This window comes from Lampetra planeri, chromosome 31 (assembly GCF_965212315.1).
Source record: "Lampetra planeri chromosome 31, kcLamPlan1.2.h2, whole genome shotgun sequence".
In the NCBI taxonomy this organism is placed as follows: domain Eukaryota; kingdom Metazoa; phylum Chordata; class Hyperoartia; order Petromyzontiformes; family Petromyzontidae; genus Lampetra; species Lampetra planeri.
In genome coordinates, this window is record NC_136137.1 from 441,984 (window position 1) to 453,671 (window position 11,688).

At 45.0% G+C, this 11,688-nt stretch overlaps 1 protein-coding gene across 3 annotated transcripts; it reads left to right on the top strand.

The window, feature by feature from the left end:
• Positions 1 to 902: 902 nt before the first annotated feature.
• On the top strand, positions 903 to 10,875 carry LOC144729043 (uncharacterized). Of its 3 annotated transcripts, XM_078608882.1 has the most exons (4): positions 953 to 1,026; positions 1,347 to 1,476; positions 4,690 to 5,359; positions 5,687 to 10,875. In XM_078608882.1, the coding sequence occupies exons 3-4, from the start codon at positions 4,713 to 4,715 to the stop codon at positions 6,090 to 6,092; spliced, it is 1,053 nt and encodes a 350-aa protein (XP_078465008.1). In that variant the 5' UTR covers positions 953 to 1,026; positions 1,347 to 1,476; positions 4,690 to 4,712; the 3' UTR covers positions 6,093 to 10,875. The 3 variants fall into 3 exon arrangements, with proteins under 3 accessions (XP_078465010.1, XP_078465008.1, XP_078465007.1); XM_078608884.1 differs by lacking the exon at positions 1,347 to 1,476 and having other exon boundaries at positions 903 to 1,026; XM_078608881.1 differs by having other exon boundaries at positions 975 to 1,476.
• The last annotated feature ends 813 nt before the right edge of the window (positions 10,876 to 11,688 follow it).

The window sequence follows — 11,688 nt, forward strand, 5'->3', positions numbered from 1 at the left end:
TAAATAACTCTTAAGCAATCTTGGTTATTACACGATGTACAGCATAGCACAAAAGCAAAAGAAAAAAATGTGAAGTTCAAGTTAAAAAGCATGGTAATCTGATATCGCGATAATCGTATCGTGGATTCATATCGTATCGTGAGAACCGCAATGGCGATATGGTTTCTATCCCGAGCCAACGTGGCCAGCCAGAGCCACGCCCCCTTGGCATTTGTACAGAGTGCACCCAGAAATACCGCGATCCGCACGCGAATTTATACAAATTGTACCCAATAAGCGTTTCCTGCACTCAACCCACTTGGAATGCCTCCGAGCTCGTCAGATCTCGGAAGCTGAGCAAGTTCTAGCCTGGATAGTGATGGTTATGCCTCGGGGGGGGGGGGGTGCAGCAGCAGCAGCACCCATTGCCATGCGCTTCCCTGCTCGCACGACGGCTGTGCTACCCGCATCCACCAACCCAGCGTGGTCAAACATGCACAAGTATCCATACAGTTAGCTCACCCGCTCAACTATAAAGCGCCAAGGGTACTCACCATTAACCCCCACATAGCCACAGTAAACATGCTATGCTGCTTGCGTTGGCAATTGTACACAGGCTAATCACATTCGTCAATAACACTACCTTTAAAGCAACAAAATAGGTGATGTTTCAGGCAGTGGTCTTCTGCACAGTACATACATATCAATAGATGGCATGCGTATTATTATACGAAGATAAAAAAACACAATTGACGCAATAATAACATGTTAATAGTAACGTGCTAATAACTTCCAAGGGGATTGACTTTGGACTTGGGCCAGAAGCCCGTGTTTTCATTCGTATAATTTCCCCACTCTCGTAATCCATCACTTCTGTCGGTGCTGTCACCGTGACTCCCCTGAGCGCAGCCCTCCACGAATCGTTCACCGCGACTTTCTCCACAGCCAGAAGTTGTGGTCTATCGTCAGTTGACCACGGGATCGTGACGTCACGAGGCCGGGGCGCCGTCGTGACGCGTTTTGGATCCGGGTCGCTCCCGTTTCACGGTGGGGCCGTGACTCCGCCAGCGTTGTTGTGTTTATTGTATTTATTTACCTCTCAAACAGTCGCTGTTGTGTTTTTACGTCTCGTCGTGTGCTCCTTGAGGTGGCGAGCTAGCGTGGTTAAAGATTGTGGTTAAGGGCGCCGCGGGCCCGAAGGACGAAGCGTCTAGGCCTGAGGCGTTCCCCTCTTCAGGCAACAGCGGCAACTAATTCTAGTTAGTTACATGTATCATATTAATATTGTTTACGTACCCATCTTTATCAGTCCATTGCTAGATGAATGCCTCTCCACGCCTTGTCGGTCGTGGTGTTTGTTTGACCAGACGCTGGTCGGTGGAGGTTGAAGTGATAGAAACAGCGCTGGTGAAGGCGCAGCACTGCAATTGCCTGCCGACTCCACTGCGGGCGGAAGCGCATCGACTGCAGGGAGCCATAGAGAGCCCCATCGAGAGAGTATGTTGGCCTACTCTTCCACGCTGATCAGATGTCTCAGGAGATAATATAAGTAACCGCCAAAATAACAATAGTACAATATTAACTACAGTATAAAACAGCTGATTACAGCAGCGATCAACTCCCTATCATCACCCTTCCGTGCCATCGCTCCCCAACCCTCTCACCCCATCCCTTTTCCCCATCAGCCAATATTAATGTACAATTTACAATTCTTGTTAAACGCTTTGACACAAGCGCTATATAAAATCCTAAATAAGCTAATACTGTTATGGGTTAAAACATTTAGTGCATTAACAACGGTCGTATTGACGGTAAAACCACAACGTTAATAACAGTTTTAACATAAACGATTGATTCATAATGTTGATCAAAAGACAATTGCTATTATAACTGGCATCATTTATAATAAGAACTGTTAATGTGTATATGATATATGTGTTGCTTCTAGAGTCTTACGCTTATTTACCCAGGAAACGTCACACAGTCTCATGTCCTTTTCAGGAGGCTTGTGTCACGTTTCCACAGTAGATGGCGATGTTGCTATGCGTAATCCAAATTGAGTAATTGCATGTAACTTCTCATAATTTTGATATTTGGCCAATACGAATTACATTGTATATTATTTTAACTATGGGAGGAATTCGGATAATCAGAAAAAAACTCTATGCAGAAGTGGGCTAGGCTAGTGATGTTAACGTGAGAAATTAGCATGTTAATGTGAAATCGGAGAGCAATGATCAGCCACGGCTGAGGTATTGGTCCTACCGTGTTTCAGATTTGCTTTATGTTCACGAACACGGTCCGAGACATGTCGCTTAGTTTCCCCAATGTAACTACTGCCGCAGCCACAGCTTCGTTTGTAGACACTGGGGTATTGCTTGTCAGGGATCACATCCTTCACAGATAGGTTCAGATCACGAATTTTATGTACTGTGTTAAATTGAACCTGGATCTTGCGTTTGTTAATGTTTTTGGAAATATTTTTGGTGATCCCTGCTATGTATGGCAAGGTGATGGTTTTTATTGGGTCCTCAGATGGTTCTTTTCCAACGGTTGGGGTAATAGCTTTACGGATTGTGTGGTCTGAATATCCATTCATCTTGAGAGCTTGGTGTACGTGTTCCAGTGCACTGGCTAGGTGATGATGGTCGGAAATGCATCGAGCTCTATGGTGTAAAGTTTTGATGAGGGTATTCTTCTGGGATGGATGGTGGTGGGAGTCAGGTTTTAGATAGGCATCCGTATGGGTGGCTTTTCTGTAGAAAGTGTCCCATTGAGCCATCTGGTCTATTTTGATTAAAACATCCAAGAATGGTAGCTTGCCATTCTTTTCCACTTCCATGGTGAATTTGATGGCTGGGTGTATGTGATTCATGTGGTTGAGGAATTGGTTCAGAGCTGGTCGGCCATTTGTATTGTAATAGTTGCATGTGCTGTAATGGTGACATGATTGTCATTAGTGACCAATGTAATGACCAATCTAATTTAATGATGTTATTTGTAGTGCGATATAACTCATCAAGTAGGACCGAGTAACTAAAATGATGTGGTTATGATGTTTTAGGTCATCTGTGTTAGTATGTCGGCACACAATTGCAAACTATCCTTAACGTTACAATCCTAGATTTGAAGCTTTCGTGACTGCAAGGATTCACACTCTTAGGTTTTTTTCGGTAAAGTCACGTAGGTAAAAATACAAATAAATAATACAAATAATAATATAAATAAAATAAGAAATCACGACGTTTCGGAGGCAACACAAGTCTCCGTAAATTTACTGTATCAAGTGAGGAAAAATAAGATTTTTCCGATCAAAATTTTCCTTCCTTGATACAGTCAATTTAGCTGTGACGGTCCCACCTGATGACGGAGACTTGTGTTGTCTCTGAAACGTCGTGATTTATTGCTTTATTTCTATTTTTTTTTATTTTTACCTACGTGACTTTACCGAAAAAACCTAAGAGTATGAACGTTACACTCGTGTAGTCGTTAACGTTTACTTCAGAGCAGAATGCATACTTAGATATGAATTAAACTCGACATTAAAGTTATGGTGTTGATTATTGGTGAAAACCAGTTCAACTGGGTTGACTCAATCCGCTTTGTACGACTCTCCAAATATAGGAGATAAAACTGTTAGGCATTTATCAGTCTTTTAAGTAAACATTTCATCCAATCTCACGAGCTTTACTTTGTTGTCTGTTAATGTTTAGCCCATTCACAAGTGACTTCTTCCTTTGTCAGACATTCAATATACAATGTGATAACCATTTTTAAATCGTAAAACAAAAAGCTGTACGTGTTGTTGGTCACATTGTCAGGATTCCTCTCTGCTATAATACGTTACAAGTACAGGTGGACCAGAAATAAATAAGTGTTCATGTTTACCAACGTAGCCAAATAACTTTGCCCTGGCAGGCTATAATTTGCAGTTTAAAGACCGACATCATCCATCCCAATCACAAAACCCAATCTTATCACAAAAGTGAGTTTTGTGAAAATGAGACCAGACCTTAACAATCTTCTCCAGGAGTTGAAGTTGGTGGATATTAGCAATTGCACATCACATCTTCTTATTTTGGTGAGGTTTTGGGTTAGCACACATCAGGAGTAACATTTGCAATGAGTAGAATTTTCATTGCTGGTATTGTTTGATGTTCTGTGAGTTCTGGGTGCAATGAAGTCAGGACTTCCGATAATTCTGTATACATATATAAAACCGGTGGTAAAACATGTTTGCATTGTTAGAGTTATTAAACCCAAAATAAAAACGTTGCTTTTCTAACTGTATTTTGGCAATGCGTGTTGAAAGCGCATATATTTTTTCAGTCAGTCACTCTTGCAAAGGCGATAGTTTAATCGCTTTAGCCAAATGCCACTGTAAAGCATACATTGCACATTTGAAATACTCTACTCGTATCTTGCCCTGTGTAAACAGTCCATGTGAGTATGACAATACTTTTCAGTTGAAACCGTAGAGAAAGCTCACTGATAAGGCGCTTTGTGCACCGACTGATACTTTACCTCAAGAGATAGAAGGCTGGGATAAAGCTTTTGAAGGGGAATTGCAAATTTGGATGTGCCTTATTTCTGTCATCTTACCTGTTAAGTGTTGTGATTCCCACCTACTTCGCGTCTAAAAGTGGGGAATGTTATCGTGTATGTCTGTGCTTGTGTGAAATGACACATCTGTGCTCTTACGCCATACAGGGCAGCGCTGGCTGGTTCCTGCCATGGGCTGGGAGGAGGTGGAGCCGGGCCCCATGCTGGCAGCCGTGCTCGTGGCCGTGGCACTGGTGCTCGCATGGCTCTCCACCTACGTGGAGGACAGCTCCGAGCAGCTCTTCCGCTCCATCGTCAGCAGCTCACCCATCGGCTCTTCCAGCTCCTCCACCGGTGTCAGCGCTGCCGCCTCTCCTACAGAGCCGTCGACGTCGGCCGAACCCGGCGCCCTCTTGATCAGGAGCGTGGCACCGGCACGATCCCCGGCTGAGCCGCAAGCCAGCGGGGGTGACACAGAGAGCGACGGAAGCACTGGGAACAAAGTGGGAGAGGGCGATTCCTCAGACGGTGCTCGCAGCCAAAACGGAACCTCCATTGACGCCACTAGCGCCAGCGACGGGGCGGAAGGTGCCTCTGTGCCGATGGATGACGGAGCAGAGGCGACGGCAGGGAGGGAGGATCCGTTGAATGTGACAGGCCTTCGCAAGAGGATCCGGCTCCACGCGACGCAGGGCAGCGGGACAGGCGAGGTTGAAAGCCCACGTGGCGACCCCCGTGAAGTGCGACCCGGGGATGTGCAGGTTCGACTCAAGTTTCTGAATGACTCTGAGAGGGTCATCCGTGTCATGCCAGAAGACACCATCGCCTTCCTTAAAACGTGAGCTCCGTGCTCTGCTTTCACATTTGTTTAGGAGTGAATTTACCCAAGATAACATATTAGCAGCAGAGAAAGGTTTTACGTCTTCTATAAATGAAAACTTGCATGTGGCATTTTACATTGGAATATAAGCATTTAATTTGTTTTTAATATAATGTAAGGCTGTTATACTGCTTTTGTTGCAGTCGGAAGGTGCATAATTGTATGTTAAACAATTTTATCTCGGTGATTGAAGTTACCTGATGGAAATGGGCTCATTTTATCCTATGCCTAATTAAGAATGTTTTTTCGTGATTCCGCACCCACATATTAGTGTTTTTCTTCCAGGACACACTTCCCTGGGCAGGAGGAGCACGTGAAGCTCATTTACCGGGGGCAGCTACTTCGAGACCCTAAGCGCACCCTCGAGTCTCTGGGCATTGCCGCAGACGCTGTGCTGCACTGCCAGCTGGCGCGGCGCTCCGCCAGTGGCCTCACGGGGCCCATGGGGGGCAGCCCGGGACCTGCAGAGGGCGGCAGAGTCGAGCCGACGGATGTTCCGCAGCAGGGCGCGGCAGGCAGCACGTCGGTCGGCCTGCACGTGCTCGTCATCCCAGTGTTCACACTCGCGCTGTGTGCCGGCTTGTACGCTTGCGCCAACCTGCGACCCTATCTGTCCGTTCCAGCCGCGGCCTCAATTGCCGCGGTGACACTTGTTGCCGGGGCGGTGGTGTACGTCGCTTGTCGGTCGTAAAATAGTAAAGGAGGTGGGAAATCGATACAAAGTTTTCTCCCAGGGCTTCGGCATAAAATTCCGTTTGGATTTAGCCAACGCAGATCATCCACTGCTCACTGGAATAATTTCACACACATTGTGCAGTTATGCTCGTCGCAGTGACCCACCTACAGCACATTAAAAGGAAAAGGTCACTTGTTGCCTTAACTGGTTTGTGACCTGTGGTGAGGTTTCTATTTCAGATCATGCATGAGATACAATGCAAGGAGGCTATGTTTTATTTCCTTGGATGCAACTTTCGTGCAACTTTCATGCATTAGGATCATCCAAAACAATTGTTTAATTTTTGGTCAGTTATGTAAGAGATCCGTCGGTTCATCTTACACATTTTACATTGACCGATGGTCACCACGTATTGCAATGTAAATGAGTTCTAGCCTTTGGCTTACATTTTGCAAACTTTTATAGAAATTAGATTTTGAGTAGAGCAGGTCGCTGAAGCTAAATATATGCATTTGAATGTCACTCAACAACTAAACTTAATGTTTAAGTGATTGTGTGCAATATGAGTCCACATGTGTTGGTGTAGGTTACTGGATGATTTTGGAAAGTTTCTGTCTTGGTGCCTGCGCTTCTTTGGTTGAAATCGATGCGGACTCTGCCATGCGGGACTTTTAAGATTTGTGAACTGATGCACGTCCTGTGCGTTAAGGAGTATTGTGGGCGTGTGAGCTCTGCGGTGTGCGGGTGCCACCCTGTGGTGAGATTGCCACGTGCTCATTCCCACACGAGCGACACCAGCCTGATAACACAAGCAGAATTGCCCCACTGTGTATGCTACGCAAACAATGTCCACTCGTGTTGAGTGCGGCACGCCTCTCAACGTGTGTTGTGAAAGGTGCGGTAGAATTTATACTGTGATGGTGATAGACTCCTACCCTTCACCTCCAGGCCAAGTTTGTGTTCCCCACCACTCTGTATGTTGGGTGTATATTCTTGCATCTTTGGTGGTGGTTGAGTTAATGAAGCTCCCCTTGGTGCTGTGTTTATGTTGGCCATGAATACACTTAAAAAGTAGTGAATTGGGAATAAGTAAAAAAACTGCATGTCAGTGAGATGTAAGCAGAAAGTCAAAAACCCCAGATAGCATATAGCAAATAGACAGTTGTAACTTAACCATATCATCAGGTGATTACTGTTACTGTGATGTGAGAGTTTCCTTTTGTTTTCCTCCAAATTGCTTTGACCAATTATTTAGTTTGGGCCTGTAAGTCGACTGTGGCTCAATGTGATGAGCTATTTCGTATTTTAATTTAAAGTAACCTTGGAAAGTTCTTCAAACTTATTTAGTGTGACTGGTCACTGAGACTAAAACTTTTTCTTCCAATGGAATTACAGCCCATCTTCAGCCTTTGATATTTAGGTTTCTGAGTTATGTTAGTTCTTAAATGTTTTGGGGTATTTGCTAGGATTGTTAATCGCTTATCAGTTTTTCAGTTATGGTTTTCAGAATCGAATATGTACTCCAAAAGTCACGGAATTCATTACGGAATTCTGTTCAATGTTAGTAATGGTTGAACCTATCGGCACGCACGAACGTTCAAATGTGATTGGTCGGCAGCAACCATTGAGGCACCAACGCCAAGGCTCATCGGTCACTGATACAGAGACACGGCTGGGTGTTTATGTTTTTCGCATATTTTTTGTCATTATATCGTTAACGCTAAAAAAAAACTTGAAATCCTAATTATGGGCCTATCACAGCTCCCTTGTCAAGTGTGGATAACTGTGATGTCAATCTAATTTATAACTGCAGTCAGTTCATCCAGAATGAAACCTGCCTCATCGAAGCCTGAATGTAATCTCACACCCTTGCATTCGATGGTAAATGGTAGAGCTTAAACTTTCTATGTAGAGGTATAATTCCTCAAGCATTACCTCCATAATTAAGAGCACCACTCTTAAAATGTGTCCTTTTATCCTGGGAGTTGGATTAGCAATAGTTTTATCGATAACTTTAAACATTATCCTTTGCTATTAAAAATGTTCAGTCGCTTAGAAATCTTGGGCTTTGAATATAATTGGATCATGAAGGCGAAGTACGTGTTATATTCATGTGCGGTTGAAAGTACTGCAGTGGCCTGTGCTGGGTTCCTTCACTTTTTACTGACGAGGGTGGCCAGAGACACCTAATTATTATAACTATCTGTCCAGAAGAGTAATTTATCTCCACACGTATGTACGCATGGTGTGTTGCATAGGAATAGGAAGTGAAAAGGAATTGATCACGTTTGCATTTCACATTACTTCCAAAAATAGAACGCTTGTAAAGTATGAAGGAATGACTGCCATTTAGCCAAATGGAGTCAATTATAGGGATGTCGAATGTAGTATTCTAAAGGAAATGTATTACAAAAAATAAATGGTGACTTATTTAAATATACAATTAAGTCATTATTTGGATAGGTGAGCCGCTCGGAACATGGTGCAGACAAAAACAAAATTACATTTGGCACTTACTGGGTCTGCGGTTCTCATAAACATTTGAACTTTGGTGGAGCACCTTGGTGGTTGAGGGTGGCGCATCTCGTGACCACGTGCGCTTTGTGGTTGCCACAGGAACTGTGGCATCGTCATCGTTCCTGCTTTGCTCTTGTGCTGTGAGCATGGTGTGCGTCGTCTCGCCGATGTCTATTGTTTTCTGCCCTCCACACTCGTGCCATGATCTCATCGCTTTGGCCCACGTCTCGCCACGTTGCCACGTGAAAGTCAAATAGCTCCACTTGACTTCGACTCTTTTTTTTGTACGCAGTTTTGTTGTCAAGACTCGAGTCGAGTCGTCGCACCCGTACGATTTAGTTATTCTGTTTGTTGGTCAAGTAATGGACAAACGTGCCCGTGGATGCATGGTCTTTACCTAAAGAAGTCCACCTAAATAATGAAACGCAGGTCAAATGAGAGAGATACGCGAATCGAATAACAGCTGCGTAACGCACACATGCCCAGCACCTGACCCTGTTTTGGAAAGTTGATTTTTACTCGTGGGGTCATTTAGGGGCTCGTGAAATGAGAGGCAGCGTCAGACGCCTTGTTTTGGCTTCTTGTGTTGAATTCACCCATGGCAGCAATATATTGCAAACGTAAGATTGCTTTGTCTACAGGGGATGCTTAGGCCAATTACAACAATACGCTAAAAACGTGCCAGTGCATGTGATGCATACACAGCAACATGACAGCCGTTATGATTTGTTCAATCGGGGAATGTGGTGACACCAAAGCACGAGCAGGAACGGTTTCTAGATGTAACACATTAGTGAATGTTTCTTTAAAGTAATCGTCGCAACTTTTCATTTTGGATGTACGTCATTCCAAAGAGTGTCTTGTACTTGACATTGGCACTGGTGTAAAACGATATTTGGTCTTAAAAATTTACAGAAATTCTATATTCTGGTCAGGGCTTTCGTGGACTCCATTCAACCTAAGATGTGCTGCTGCAAAGCTCGTGAGACGGTGGGGCTTGTAGCCAGTGTAAGGAGGCACCTTCAACTCTCAGAAAACTCGAAATGCTTCGCTTACATGGAGAGATGAGGCTCAGACTGCTCCACTGTACCAATATGCTGGCCCCGAGGCACATTACTGTGGGTTTCGTTTTAAACATCGGAGGAATGAATGAGAAAACGAACGCACAGTCCCGCGTTGCGCAACTCTCGAATGTGTGTTTAATTTATTGAGAAAAATGCAATTGACAAAATGGGATCACTGCAATCGATTAAGAAAAAAACCTTTACCCCATGTTGTCAGCAGTGTTCCAAACTATTTTCTTGGGCTGAATGGAGTTTGCTTACAGCCTCGATTGAGATGAGATTAACGTATATTTTTTTATTATTTGTAAACAGTAGGTATGTTGTATCTTCTTAGTTTTGTTGGAATAATTATGCATGATAACATTTATTCCACATTCATGTAAATAGCGCACACCAAGGCTTGCCTGTTCTGAATGTGCAGTGTACCACGCTCGCACTGCAGCACGGTGCAGTGCGCTTATGACGGTGCGGCGGTGTTTTTGTTCAGAATTATTTTATTGTAAATAATTTGTTGTGCAGGTGGAACAGCTCATTTTAGAGCCTTCAGATACGTATTTTAATCTCAATGCCACGAGGTAATCAGTTTTCGTGCGGTTTTTATTTGTAATTCACATTTTGCATTTTATTCCATTGGTGTAGGAAAACTGTCAAGCTGCGAACGTGAGACACACGAGCCAATGTTTCTCACTTACTCAAGCTTCCTATCTATTAACGAGACTCCGCAAACCTTTTGCTTAAATGTGAGGCTTTTCTGAGTAGTTGTGTTTAGCGCGAGCCTCGGCCCCGGCGTTGACTCTCGCCATGCACGCCGGGAGTTATTCGTCTGCTTTGTGTGCGAGGTATCGCAGGATCAGCCTCGGTCCTCGTTTTGTTTGAATTCTCTGCCGCACCAGCTAACGTTGCTTGCTAATATAGGAAGTCGTGTGCAATCGGGAGTTGACTCGCGAGGGTTTCCTGGTGAGATGCTTATGGAAACCTCGATGTATTTTGTACATTTGTTTCCGCGTTGGTGTTGACAGGGTTGTGCGTCTCAAGCACCGTCGTGTACCAGTCGGGATGGTTGTCACTGGCAGACCCACATTTCTTCTTCGTTGTGAAATGTACGTGGGAAGGGATAACATGTAGAGCTCTGCTTCATGTCATGACAGCCATACTTGGTGCGTGTGGTGTTTGTTGTTGTCCAATTAAAGACAGGAACTCGCAAAGCTCGACCGCCAGCAGCCGTAGTCAGACTGCGTCATTTCTGTCGGATTACTGTCCCGTGATTTGGTAGTGAGGTTTGGAGAGAGACGGTGACGCTTGGACATTGTGGAGGCCAATACGAGAGCGAGGTTGGTGGGGGGGTGATACGAGTGAGGTTTGAGAGGGTGACTGAAGAGGGACGCTTTGGAAGTGTGGAGAGCGATGAGAGAGCGATGTGAGTGCGAGGGGGGCGGGCAGTGTGATATCGGTGATGTTTGAGTGACTCGAGGGGGCGCCTCTGACGTACATCACGGATTGGCACAATGAATTCCACTGATTCCAAGTGATTGCGAATCACTGCTCAATTCACATGGCTCGTTGTGGGGAACCTTTGAGTCGGAAACTTCTCGGGGTTGGTGGGTCACGTAGATGTCAACATGAGAGAGGCCTTCACAATCAGGAGTCGGTAGTACATCACGTCGGATTTTCTCAAAACTGCCATTTCCACCGATACAAACTAATATAGAAACAGGACAGACGGTGAGGGTTGCCTATTGGTCATCAGGACTGATTTTAACCTTGATTGTTGATTTATCGGAATAAATGCAGCCACCTGCCAGGCCTGTAACGACCGGAGCATTTTTTTGTTCCCAGCGCAGGGCCTGTCCCCTTTATCCCTCAGCCCCCCCTACCCCAACCCCCTCCACCACCCCAACCCCCTCCACCACCCCCACTGCTGCCCCCCTCTTGCCCCAAGGCTATTTAAAGTCGCTCCTATCGAGCGCCGATGAGCGGCCGATAACGCGGCGGTTGCGTGCATCCAAATAGAGGTAAAACACGCGAGCCAC